Source organism: Haliaeetus albicilla, chromosome 20 (assembly GCF_947461875.1).
Source record: "Haliaeetus albicilla chromosome 20, bHalAlb1.1, whole genome shotgun sequence".
In the NCBI taxonomy this organism is placed as follows: Eukaryota; Metazoa; Chordata; class Aves; order Accipitriformes; family Accipitridae; genus Haliaeetus; species Haliaeetus albicilla.
The window spans coordinates 5,934,762-5,948,324 of record NC_091502.1 but is presented as its reverse complement, the minus strand read 5'-3'; the positions used below and the strand labels follow the sequence as shown (position 1 = coordinate 5,948,324).

The following is a 13,563-nucleotide window of genomic DNA, read 5'->3' as shown; positions in this document are numbered from 1 at the left end:
TAGAAATTGTTTTCAATAGAACAACAAAATTAGACACAAAATAATCACATGAGAATAGCTTAAAACACTTACTACAGCATTTTCTCCCTGTGGTACCACAACAGGGTGATAACTGTCTGAATGTATTGAGCATTTCTGTTCAGCATGTTGGTGTTTATACCAAAAAGCAGTGGTTACATTAAAATGCAAAATCAAGGAATGGTCCTTTTCCAGGCCACTACCCCTCCATCCTTGGTCATATCTATTAGTACCAGACAAGAGGACCAGGAGGTGAGTGAGCATGGAGTCCTGATTGAACACTCTGCTCAACTGCTACCTCTCCCACTAGCTCCAGTTTGGATCTCTACCCACCTTCCCCTCAACTAAACTGGTAGCGAGAGACAGCACTTCATGCAATTTGGATGGTGTCGGTGTCATGCAAGCTAAAAAGCAGGGTATTTAGTAGTATAGACATAGCCTTGTTCTTTTGTACCTCCCACAGATACAGATTGTGAGGGAAGTACTGTGAAGTTTATTGCTAATTAGCCCTAATAGGATCCTCTCAGTTTTCTACCCACTGCAGTCTGTCAGGGCAATTCACTGAAAATCAGATCCCATTTAAAAACCCTGGTCTTTCCAAAGTAACATCTTAAAACTCTGTTCAGAGGCTGTCAAAATTGGAAGGTGCCTTAGGTTTGCATTCAGTTTGAGGGTAGGCTGAACTGCAGGTGAATGCCTTGGGCCCCTCCACCACAGCCTGAACAAGTTCAGTGAATCTCTTTATACCAGTTCTTCCAGAGATACTCCAAGATCTTTCTTTTCCACAATCTGTCTCACAGCCCTTTTACTCTCCGTGAGAACAGATAAACCGTCTACATCTACTGTTGTAAAATATGCCAGAATTAATAATTCCAGGACTAGTAAATCCAGAGTTTGTTGTTATTGCCAAAAATGAAATGTTTTGATTTCCCAACTTGAATTAACCAGACTTTTTCCCTCTTTACTGACATTCATGCATGTGGTCCTTTTTCACACGTGGAACTGATGTGTTACATGAGACAACTTTGGCTCCTTCCTGCTTTTGCAGCTTACATTTTTTCCACTTCACTTCCCTGATTATTCCCCCCCACCCCCTTTATTTGTTTATGCCCTAGAAAATGGGTACATGGCTGCTCCTGGTTAATTGAGTGATGCATCATCTTTCATTTGGTTACCGTGGTCCGTATCAGCTGCAGCGATTGTCCCATTCATTGCCGATACATAGTTTACTGCATTTTTATTATGTCATTCGGCCAGGTGATCTTTTAATTGAACAGTTTTTAAGGTAGAAAATACTTGTAATAATAGGTGGAAGATTCACTTCTGCGCTGGCACCTGAACAAGGGGGCAAAATAGGAGTTTTGATCCCCTGTGTGATAATGGTTGCACAATCATTAAACTTTTCTCATGGTTTCTGTTTTCTGTTGCTGATTATGACCAAGTTTGCTCACATCTTGTCAGCATGTGACGGACAGCTTTACAACTGAATTGCGAGAAATGATGCCAGAATTTTGCAATGTTTTTTGATTGTGATGTTTTTCAGCATGTTGGCAATTCTTTCTCATTTTTTGCCTTCCCCTTTTCTGGCTCCTGGAATTGCTTTTTGAGCTGTTTGAGAGAATGGGAATTGTTCTGTTCAAACTGATATTCTACAAAGACTACATGCAGACTCAGAGAGCTGAAATAACTTATTGTGAGTCCCCGTTGACAACGTGAAAAACAAAACTGGATTGATGGTGGAAATACATATTTATTATGTTCTTAACCATACCATTAAAACTGAGGGCTGAGAAGAGAAAATGTACTTCCCTAACTTCAACTATCTGCAGCATGGAGGTCTGCATTGTGGTTGTGTCTGCTCACTTAATAGCTAGTGAAAGGAGATGACCAGTTCAGACATAGATCATGACACTGAATCTTTATAAAAAGGTGAATTTAATCCCATGAAAAGCATGAATAGCAAGTGTAAAGTGGATATTATTTACATATGTAGTTTCTGCATATCTTGTTAGATCCATGACAAAAAAAAAAGCTATAGGCTGAAAGTGTAGCATTTCTTTTAAAGATCGTTGTCTTCGACAATACATCATGGTGTAGGTTTGCCTTGGACAATGTGTTCTGCGGTGAAACATGAAGACTGACTGTTTTCCTTCTTCTGTGTAGTGTCTGAAGGTTTCCTCGTTCTGCGCGTATATGTTGCTTGTCCAGCACAGCCGTATTCCACAAAATTTCTGGGTGGATGGGGAGAAGTATATGCACATACAGCAGACCTTTTGAACATGAAACACTTACTTTTAGAATGCATCACTGCAATTCAGTGTTAGAGTTAAATAAAATCATTCTGGTCTGCTATTCGTAAAACAGAGAAGAATCTTCAAACTCATGGAGACAGCATGATGTTTCTGGTGTGGTTTTTATTGAAAATCACTGTTGAGATGCTGCAGTGACAAATGTATAAAGTCCAGCTGCCTTCTGAAATCTTTACATAGGTGCAAAATGAGATTGGAAGAGCAAAAACAGTACAAACAGTAAAAATGGTTTTTAGAATTACCTTTCAATCTTTAACGTTGCACTGAATTTAGACTTCGTGTCTGTTATTGGTATTTGAAGTTACTCAAGAGGAGTTCCTGGCTATGTATCCTAAGCATTTCTCAGCATGTCCATCTAAGTAGCAATGTTTGTAACTCTTTTTATACAAATTTTTCACTTTGCTTTGGTTAGGTCGATCTTATTTTCTTAAATTTTCATTTGTGTATTACCTTAGGATTTTTGCTCTGCTATCTGTTACTGAAACATCTTGTATGCCATTTTTTAAAGTTGGGCATCGGGCAGCAAATACCTAGCGTGCTTCTTAGCCCTCTGTTAACACTTCCCAATGAGGGTAAGACGTGCCGTCTCAAAGGGTAAGGTTTTGCTGGATTTTTAGTTGAACTGAGTTCAACTATTTTGTAAAACATTATACTTTGCTTTGTCTTCTGTATATTTATACTTTGTGGTCATTTTAATTGTTTTTAACCAACACAGGCATTTTGGAAAGACTTTTTTTTCATGTAGTTGATACCTGATTCATCAGTTGTTACAAAGATAAAGGCTTTTACACTGCAAAAGCACCAGAGCTCAGACTTGATGTGCTTATGGCGGAAGCAGCTTATTAGACTTCTCCAGGGTATTTTGCATCATGTCATGCAAAAAAATCAACTAAAATTCAAGATTTTGCACAAGTGCTCTTCTGAACAGCACATGGCACACAGGTGTGTCTGAGAGTCTATATTTGTCAGAATAAACAAGCACACACTGGAGTGGGTGATAAAAAGTTATCTGGCCAGGTGGGTTTTTTTGAACGTGTTGGTGATTACTTTCTTTTACAGCACAAAGATTTTCTAAGGAGGGAGTGACTGACTTCATATAACATCTTTAAAATACCATGGATGACAGTGGAGATGTACTAATACGACAATACTAAATAATGAACAATTAATGTACATGGAATCACTTTTGTTTATTAATTGCTAAGAATTATTTGAATTTAGATGGATATGAGGTTGTTTCCTGTTAAGTGCAGTGTAGTTGAAGAAACCAGGTTAAATATGTGCATGTTACATCTTCTTGTGGGAAGTGAACAGACCATTAAAGAGAGGAGGACTTGGGGGTGTTGGTGGATGAGAAGCTGGATGTGACCCGGCAATGTGCGCTCGTAGCCCAGAAAGCCAACCCTATCCTGGGCTGCATCAAAAGCAGGGTGGCCAGCAGGTCGAGGGAGGGGATTCTGCCCCTCTACTCCGCTCTGGTGAGACCCCACCTGCAGTACTGCGTCCAGCTCTGGGGTCCTCAGCACAGGAAAGACATGGACCTGTTGGAGCGGGTCCAGAGGAGGCACACCGAGATGATCAGAGGGATGGAACACCTCTCCTGTGAGGATAGGCTGAGAGAGTTGGGGTTGTTCAGCCTGGAGAAGAGAAGGCTCCAGGGAGACCTTACAGCAGCCTTCCGGTACCTAATGGGGGCCTACAAGAAAGCTGAAGAGGGACTTTTTACAAGGGCAGGTAGTGATAGGACAAGGGGTAATGACTTGAAACTGAAAGAGGGTAGATTTAGATCAGATGTAAGGAAGAAATTTTTTAGGATGAGGGTGGTGAAACACTGGCACAGGTTGCTCAGAGAGGTGGTCGATGCCACATCCCTGGAAATGTTCAAGGTCAGGTTGGACGGGGCTCTGAGCAGCCTGATCTAGTTGAAGATGTTCCTGCTCATTGTAGGGGGGTTGGACTAGATGCCTTTAAAGGTTCCTTCCAACCCAAACTATTTTATGATTCTATGATTAAAGCTGCTGGTGCATTGTGGAAACTCTTTAAATGTTTTTGTTAGAACGTTTGTGACTAGAACTGAGTGACCTGGGCTTTTGCAAGTAAAAATAGGTGGGTTTTGATGGGAAATGAAGTTACTATTTTAACAAGAGAGAAGATTGTGGTTATGCCATTTATGATCAGGGTTTTGAGTTCAGACACGTTTGTATCAGCTTGTCTTTCAGGAATAATACAGTCAAGTTTCTGTAAACAGTGCTTTTTATCTTTTCTTTTTACAGCTTCAGAAATTGCTCACTATGGATCCAATAAAGAGAATTACCTCAGAACAGGCTATGCAGGATCCCTATTTCTTAGAAGATCCTCTTCCCACATCCGAGTAAGTGGTCAGTTTATTAACCTATCAGTACATCCAGAGATGCTTTAGAAATGCATGCTTTCTCTCTGCTATAAATATGTTTGTGAGTATTGAGCTAAATACTTACTGTCTAACAACCAGAGAAAGCTATAACCACTAAAATGCCATTTGTGGTTTTTAAAATTAAGTAGCATTCTTATTAATCTCTTTGCTTTATGGAACTTTGATCCTATTAGTCGCAGCACTAATCTTGTTATTCACTGACAGGTTGATTATGCATGCTACAGATCTTTGTAGACAACTGCTAAGTGCCCGCAGGTCCACTTCTCTGCTCCAGAATGCCAGATGACACTCTCTAATTAGTTTACATTTTTCTGTCTTAGCCTTTGTTGTAAATTCAGTGGGTGGGGGAAGTCAACTCCGTGTCTCTGTGCTGTCATCCTTAAAGACTTAAATCCATTTTCTGTAGACACTCCTCTTTTTTGTCTCCGCGGGGAGATTTACAAAAGGAAGAAAATTTAGGGACAATGAATGATTTCATTAAAAATTAAGCCCCCCTCCCAAAAGACTAGCCAGAGAGCATGATTGTACACCTTTTTAGGAAAGCTATTAGTACATCCTGTGTATGATTCTCTATCATTATCTAGGGAAGAATTTATAAAATATAGTATGTATATTTATAAGCAATCAATTAAAAATGAAATTATTTCACTAAAGCCTACTGAATTATTTATAACAGCTCCTGACCTGTCTCTGTGATTTAATGTTGTCATGTGAATGATTTGCTTTTGCAGGAACTGCTTTTAGGACAGTGTTTGGCGCTTTTCTCAACTTTAGGTTGGCATTTTAGTGTGAATACACAATGAGTAATGCTAACAGGTGTATGGAGACTTTATTATAAATACATTCTACTAATTAAGGGCAGGTAAATATTAGCTTGCACTAGCAGTAGCAAATTCATGCAGACCATGAGATACGAACTGACAGATGAAACTTCTAGTTATTTTTAAACTTTATTCCAGGTGCTTTTATTAATAGACAGTGGAGTTTCCAGGAGTATTTTTAGTTAGTCCTGGGATTGTGAATTACACCATAGCTGGATTAAGATAGCTCTTTGTGCTCTTGCAGGTATCTAACAGGTGGTGTACCTTTCCAGCCACCAGTTTGGTCATTAGTTACCAGAAACCATGAAAACTATTAGGAGTTTAAATGAGTGTATAAGAGGCAACCAAAGATTAAAAATAAATGTGAATAGGTTTACTAAGTTTAGAATATGATGAAAGACAGACAGGGAAAACTTCTTCATTAGTTGCAGGTATTAGGCTGTGGCTCAGGCAACTTGAAACTAGCATGGGTGAAGTGTGAATCTTACAGGTCTAACCCTTCTGTTCTAATACAGTGATAAATAGACTTTTTTGGGGGGCAGTGTTTTTGCAGGTTGTCAAATCCCTTACCCAAAACGAGAATTTTTAACAGAAGAAGAACCAGATGATAAAGGAGACAAAGTAAGTACTGGAAGAACAGTATCATCACGCTTCACTGGCTTTCACACTATTTCCTGTTTTCATGTTATTTCATGTACTGCTTTTGAGTTGAAATTTTCTTTTGTGTTTAAACAATTGAGAAGAACCAGCAGCAGCAGCAGGGCAATAACCATACTAATGGAACTGGTCATCCAGGGAACCAAGACAACAGTCACACACAGGGACCCCCACTGAAAAAAGTGAGAGTTGTTCCTCCTACCACTACCTCAGGTGGACTTATTATGACCTCAGACTATCAGGTATTTGTTTTATTCATATATTGTGTATCTGGTTCTCATGTTTACAGCAGTGTTTCTTTAAACTTAAACAGTCATTTTGTAAATGTCACTGTATTAACTGGTATTTTTGGCATCTTTTAGATGTTCTCTCAGATGTATTTAGTTGATGGTTTGCCTGTAAATTGATATGCTGATGCTCTTTAGGTTAGCAGTAATGAAATTAGGATCAGAGATTATTACACTTACTAATTTATTACTTTCATGTTAGGAAGTGCTGATTGTGGGCCAGGAGCCTGTTGTGCTGCGCTCTGTATCACCTAAAAATACCATTCCTTATTTGAACAAGCCTGTAATGGTAGGAAGCAAAGGATATTGCAGTAAACAAGCTGTGAAATAAGAATCTGAACAAGTTTTAGTTGGGCAAATGGATGGGAAAGCAGTATTTTGGATGACAAGCAGAAAGACTTGACGTGATGCTGTCATAATCTCTGTTTTGAAGACCAAGGGAGATTCCAGGTTGGGGAAGACCAGTATTACAGATCTGAAGAGACATGTGAGGTGGTAGCAATCAATAAGTGAGGAACATGAGGAGGAGTGTAGGAAAAAAGCTTTAGGAAAACTTGAAAACTGTTCTAGCCTTCCTGCATTTGAGCTTGTGGTCAGACATGAGGAAATCAAAATTGTCTGGAGCAGAAGAATATCTGAGAGTCATCACAGGGAATGATGCCTGTATTTGTGGGTTTGGATGAGGTTACTCTTGGAGACTGGGGAGAAGAGGGTTACAGACAGAACCTTTAGTTAATGCAAGCTAAGAAATTACAAAGGAGGAGCAAGGAAGACTTCAAATGATATGCATAGGAGCAGTTAGAGAGGTGGCAGATTTTGGAAGCCTAGGGAGTAGAAGATTTCAAGAGGAGGCATGCTGGTAGAAATGTTAGCCTGAAGGAACTATTACATACTGGTTCACATGGAATGTGTAGTACAGAAGGCCAGTTGGAAGAGTGTCTTGGGTGAAATCAAAAGATGGGGAAGTCAGCAATTACTAGCAGTGTTTTCAGTTACTTTAAAGATTAATATCTAAATCTGAGACCCTAATATTGAAAACCACTTAGCTATGCTTACATTCTGTAGCAAAACTTAGGGAGAGTTAAAGAACGGTGTCAGTAAAACTACTGTTGTCAACTTGCTTTTCACATTTTGACACTGTTTCTCCATAAACACCAATGGGCTTTGAAATCTTGCATTTCAGAGTTTGTTCCTGAGAGTATCAGATATTCCCAAAGGCTGCCTAGGGGCATTACCCTCATCCTTATATAAATCTGTATACTTCCAACATTGGCCAAAACTTGAAAGTACTGAAAAATGTAAAGTAAGGTCATTTTCAGGAGCCTTATTGTGAGACCCTTCATATAGTCCCCAAGTGCCTTTGCTCAGCTTATTCCAGGACATCAATAGCATACTAGTTCTCAAGTTATTTTCCTTGAACACAGTAAATTTTTAGAGCCGTTTGAAACAGTGTTCAACCTTAACTACAGTACTGCAATGTGGGGTGCCTCTAAGTATAAACATCATCTTTTTTTTAGTTAGATTATGCGTCACAGAGCACTCTCTTACAGGAGCTTCATCCCTTTCAATTTGCCAAGCTGCAGTCAATCGCTGTTTTGGCCTTTTAGCTGGCTCTTTCTGCCACTTCTGTGTGTGTATTTTTAAGAAGGCAAATGTAGCTATAACTCTTAATCTTCCCCTCGTGTTGAGTCACATATCTAAGGAGATTGATGCAGAGGTTGCATGTACTGTGTCAGGGAGCCCCATTTACATGCCCTATTTACATGCCCTTCACCTCATTTTGCTGCTGCAGCTTGGCATTTTGAACAAACTTCAGCTTCCACTTCTGGGAGCAAGAGCTGAGGTTTGCTAGTTGAGAAGTCAGAAGACTCAAATTGCCTCGGCAGGAGTTGATGTTGGTTTGTTTTCAGCTCATGCTCATCAAAACTTTTGTACTCTGACATCCATCCCAAGATTATAGCTGGCGGCAGCCCTTGTCAACAAAGATAATTTCAGAATACTTTTGCCTTAAGAGAGTGATAACTGCTACTTGCTTTCTCAGGAACTCTTATTGGTAACTTGCCTGCTCCTGACTAATCTTTTTGCTGTCTCTCTAGGAGGCAAACCACCTGGTTTTCAAAAAAAAGTCTCCCCTCCCCAGTCTTGCAAGAAGGCAGTGGGTAGATTTGTTCTGATTAAGCTATCTGGAAAACATGGTGATCAAAGGGAGGAGACCTGAGCTTGCTGGCATTGGAACAGAAGCAGGTCTCCCTGAAAAAAATTCCTCGCATTTTTTGCTTCTGATCCTGCAACTTGAGGAGACAGCAAACAAATATTACAATACAGCCCTCTGTTTTAATCAAACACCTGTTCCTTTGTTCTTCATTTAATTTGTTCAAATTCCCCATATAAAGCTTGTGAAGAAGGATTGCCATCTTCTGGGCAAGGCACACTAAGACAGTTTCTCCATCCACTCAGAAGTCAAATTACTCTCTGCAAAGCAAGTTGACCTTGTATCCTTTTCTGCCACGCACAAAAATGGTAGACACATGGCACACAGACTTCCTTGCCTTCTTGTGTAAATCTGCAGTGTGACACTTCCAAAGGCAATGTGATTAAACAGACTGGAGCACTTCCACTAGTCTGAGCTTTTGCTTGTGATAACCCTCTGGGTGCTTAATGGTATTTAGAAAGGATGAGATATTTACATTTTTTCTTGATCAAAAGGCATTTGATGCGCTGGATGTCATGAAGAATCTGATGATTTTTAATTGCCTCTGTCTTAAAATAAGAACTGTCTTAGAAGTCAGGATGCAGAAAGTGTGTACAACTGACATGAATGGTCAGTTTTTAAATGGTTAAACTTGTGATAGTTTCCTACATACAGGAGCCACACTTGGGCAAAAAGAATATTCAGGGTTTTTTTGCTCTCTGCAGTACATCCTATATTTGTTAAATGGAGAAGAGTAGGGTGACCCAGAGGTGTGACACTTCTGTTGACAAGTGACTTAGTCCATCTCTCAAGAGTGAAGGCAAATGTCACAAAAGTTCAGTCACTGTGTTAACGGGGCCGTTCAGCAGTGCTGGTTCGTTGCTGCTGGCATTATGTTCTGGTCCAGCCATTTCTTCCCCTTTACACTGTACGCCCCTAGAGAATTAGCTCAGTCCTGTGAGCATATGTTAACAAGTAGAGTTTGCCTTTTCATTTCTGCCATCATCTCGGCATCCTGATGATAGCTTCCATTCTAAATGCTGAACGGCAGGAAAAAATGGAGTTGTTATTTATTATTTTATGTTGTGACTTACAAAATCTGTAAAGCTATTTTACTATTTTACTTTTTCAGGATGTTGGTGCACCATAGTTATGTGTATTCAGGTCTCAGTAGCAATACCCTAGTCCTGGAATATTCACCTTAGAGAAGTTTCCAGACCTTTACTAGAAGCAGCTTTTTCTAAAAATCCTAATACATCTTACAAGGTCGAGAGTTCAGAAGTTACACTGCAGTCTCTAAACACTGCAAAATTTGTGTGTATGTAAAGCTTAACATAAATGTAAACCAGCACAGTAATGTACTGGAATTGTGTTAATTTAATTAAATGTTAAATGCTACTGGTCATGTGCTTAGATTGAAAATTTTGCATGCAGTCCTTTTTTCCTTTATAATGCATGATGTGTAAATAACTAACTTTTAGATTAAAATTGAAGTAGGCGGTTGCTGGTTTGCTCAGAGCTTCTTGCAATGATGAATGCTCCACTCAAATAATTGTAGAAATGCTGGTTGAAAGGGGCCTCCGGAGACCATCTAGCCCAATCTCCTACTTGAAGCAGGACTGTTACTAATGCTAAATCAGGTCAGCCATGGCTTTCTTTAGCTGACTCGTAAAAACCTCCATAGATGGAGACTTCTCAGCCTCTCTGGGCAAGTTCTTCTAGTGCTCTACTCTTCTCTTAGTGATATTCCCCTCCCGCCCCCAATGCCCAACCTGAACCTCCCAAGCAACAATCTGTGGCCATTTCCCCCTGAAATACCTGGTTCCACTGAGAAGCGTGTGGCTGTTGTTTTTAACTCTCTCTTCATTCGTAAGGCTGCTGCTAGATGACACTTTAGCCTAAATAATCACAGTGCTGTCAGCCTTTACTCCTAGGTCACACAAAGAGTGGCAAGCATATCCTTTGTATAGAAAAATCTCCAGAATAATGCAGAGTGGCTCATCAGCAGTAAGATGCACCGTCTGGACCCCCACCCCAACATACCTTCTTGGTAGGGGAAGGGAGCAAGCGGAGAAGACCACCGCCGTGAGTGGTGGGAGCCTTGTCCAACATGCAGGTGGACCATAGCCATCCGGAGGGTTGGCTGGAGGTTTGACTATGATGGGTGTAGATTCACAGGAGGTAATTAGGATGGATAACTGAAGGGTGGTAACTGTCACTTTCTAATCTGGTATTCCTGATATTCATACCTGCACCCGCTGTAATCGGAGTAAGTGAAAAGAAGCCTGGAAGTGCAGCTGCTTTGAGACTGCATGTGCTCGGGACCTCTTGAAGAAATAAATCAGTAGGTGAAACTGTCTTGCGATGTACCCGTTACGAAAGATTGAGTTTCCTCTGCTTTTACCCCTCTGCAGCGTTCCAACCCCCATGCTGCCTACCCCAACCCTGGACCAAGCACATCACAGCCACAGAGCAGCATGGGATATTCAACTACCTCCCAACAGCCGCCACAGTACTCGCATCAGACACATCGGTACTGAGCTGCATCCCAATAACGTCAATGCACTGTTGCTAATGCTGCAGGACCGGCCGCGCAGCTGCCTGCCTGGAACCTGGCTTGGGCCACGAGAATGTACTGTAAAACCGCACCTCCAACCTGTCCGATCGCCACGATCCACCCCCTTCCACAGAGCGGAGTAGTGGCTCCCCAATTGTACCTGTCTTGGGGGTTAGACTTGAAAAGAAAGTGCTAGCACAGTTTGTGTTGTGGATATGCTACTTCCATAGTTTACTTGACATGGTTCAGACTGACCGATGCATTTTTTTTCAGTGACAGTCTGTAGCAGTTGAAGCTGTGAAATGTGCTAGGGGCAAGCATTTTTGTTGTCGTATGTGGTGAATTCTCTTGATGTAACAACTTTATCTGACCAATAGTACACAACATCTTTGAACTGGTACTTGAAGCATACAGTATATGTTACCATGGCAAAAAAGCAAACTAACCGTGACTCCGATTGAGACAATTTTGATAGACGTTTATTTTTAGTGACTTTTGTGGGTTGGTTCATTTTCCACCTAGATCAATGTTTTATGACCGACACGATTGCTACGATGAGATTTTTTTAAGAACATGAAAACGTTTGCATTTTTTTCCAGCAATTACAAATGTCCCAAAGATTAATTTCCAACATAAGTTTTTAGTTTTGTTTTTAAATCTATGACTTGACTGGTATTAAAGCTGCTATTTGATAGTAAAATAAGTATGTTGTCATTGATATAAACATGTTTGGTTCAGCAAACAAACTAAAATGATTGTCATAGACAGTGTTTTATTTTTTTTCCTGTTGGTGTTAATGATTTGTGAGCATGCTTTGGGATTAAAAAAGCATGAATGATATTTCCTGAAAAGGTGCGGCATCCATTCAGATATTTTGTCATGATTTTTGAGAACCAGCTTGGTGTAGTGGATTTAAAATTTTGTTCAGTTAATTATTTTTTTTAAATGTTCGCACGTTGTTTAGGGGTGCCATTCCTACAGCAGAGGATCAAGGTGTTAGGAGAGCCTTAGAATTTATGAGGAAAAACTTACATACAATGTACTGTATCAAACTATTTTACATGAATGACACAAGTATTCTGAATAAAAAAAAAAATCAAACATTGTTAAAACAAGGTGTTATGTAATAAATTTATTTTTCATAAATCTGCATATGACCTTTGCCTGTATTCCTTTTTATCAGCAACATCACCCTGCTCCCCCATCATACATCTGTATCAGGTCGTGTCCTGAGAAACAGTATCTGACAGGAATTTTTCCTGCAAGTGGGCAGGCTTCCATTAACTGCTGAGAAGGATATTTTTTTTTTTTAAATAGCAGAAAAAAATGCAGTGCCTTAGTAAAATGTCATTACCTCTGTTGTGTACATGTAGCTGATCAGCTGGAGAAACACTGAACGTGGGTTTATTACTAGCTACGTTTCATAGATCAGACAGCTCCTTTTCATCTACAAAATCTAGAGATGTTGCTGTCTGAACAGTTCTGAGGTTTCTGTAACTCATTCTTATCTTGGTATCCAATACCACTCCATGATTTTATGACATAAATATATGCAATATATGCAGGATTTTTTTCTGTGAGTGCTTCATGGAGTGTGAATATCAACTAATATGATCCATTCAAATGCACTGAGCTGCTGATGGGGGGGCAAAAGAATAACCGAATCGGTAGCCAGCCTGAAATGCAAACCGTGTTTGAGGTGAAGATGAAATTATCTGAGGGGAGTAGAGACTTAAAACTAAGGAAAAAACCCAAGTGCAGTTTATGGGAGTGCCTTAAACTTTTTTGATTTGTTTTTTCAGATTAAAGCCTTTTTTTGTCCTTTCCATAATTTATATATAGGCCTTGAACTTCCCTGTTTAGTCTCTCTAGACTCTTACCAGGTACTGAAATGGCAACAAGAGTAACTTTTGTTTGGCTAAAGTACCATTGGCCTAGATTTTTTGCATTCTTATTGATGCATATTCATATTAATCCATAATAGTTAATATTATTCAGATTAATGCAAACCTTATTTGATACCAGTATGTTGTGGTGTCTCCATTGCATTGTTTAAAAGTAGCAGACTGGCGGTAATTTCATTTTTGCAAAGGGAAATGCGTCCAACTGACAAAAAGGACTCTTGCCATTAGTTTGCACTTGAATTTAATTTTCCTATTAAGAAGGTATTTGAGATGAAGATGCAACTTATCAACTAATTATAATGAAACTAAATTATACTCTACATTTAGTTCTAAATAGTCTGCCCCTCACAGTAATTTAATTCATTCTTACTCCATTTTTAGTGGACATATTGCAGATTACCTCAAC

The 13,563-nt window shown here is 39.7% G+C and overlaps 1 protein-coding gene across 5 annotated transcripts in view; it reads left to right on the top strand.

The window, feature by feature from the left end:
• Positions 1-12,403, top strand: part of CDK8 (cyclin dependent kinase 8) — an 87,639-nt gene extending 75,236 nt beyond the window's left edge. For 4 of the 5 annotated variants that reach the window (XM_069808111.1, XM_069808114.1, XM_069808115.1 and 1 more), the window contains 4 exons: positions 4,601-4,698; positions 6,104-6,182; positions 6,302-6,460; positions 11,111-12,403. In XM_069808111.1, the coding sequence (XP_069664212.1) occupies positions 4,601-4,698; positions 6,104-6,182; positions 6,302-6,460; positions 11,111-11,236 (462 nt within the window). In that variant the 3' untranslated portion in view covers positions 11,237-12,403. The remainder of the gene's footprint in view (positions 1-4,600; positions 4,699-6,103; positions 6,183-6,301; positions 6,461-11,110) is intronic. The other variant, XM_069808113.1, reaches the window with a different exon arrangement.
• Positions 12,404-13,563: the final 1,160 nt, after the last annotated feature.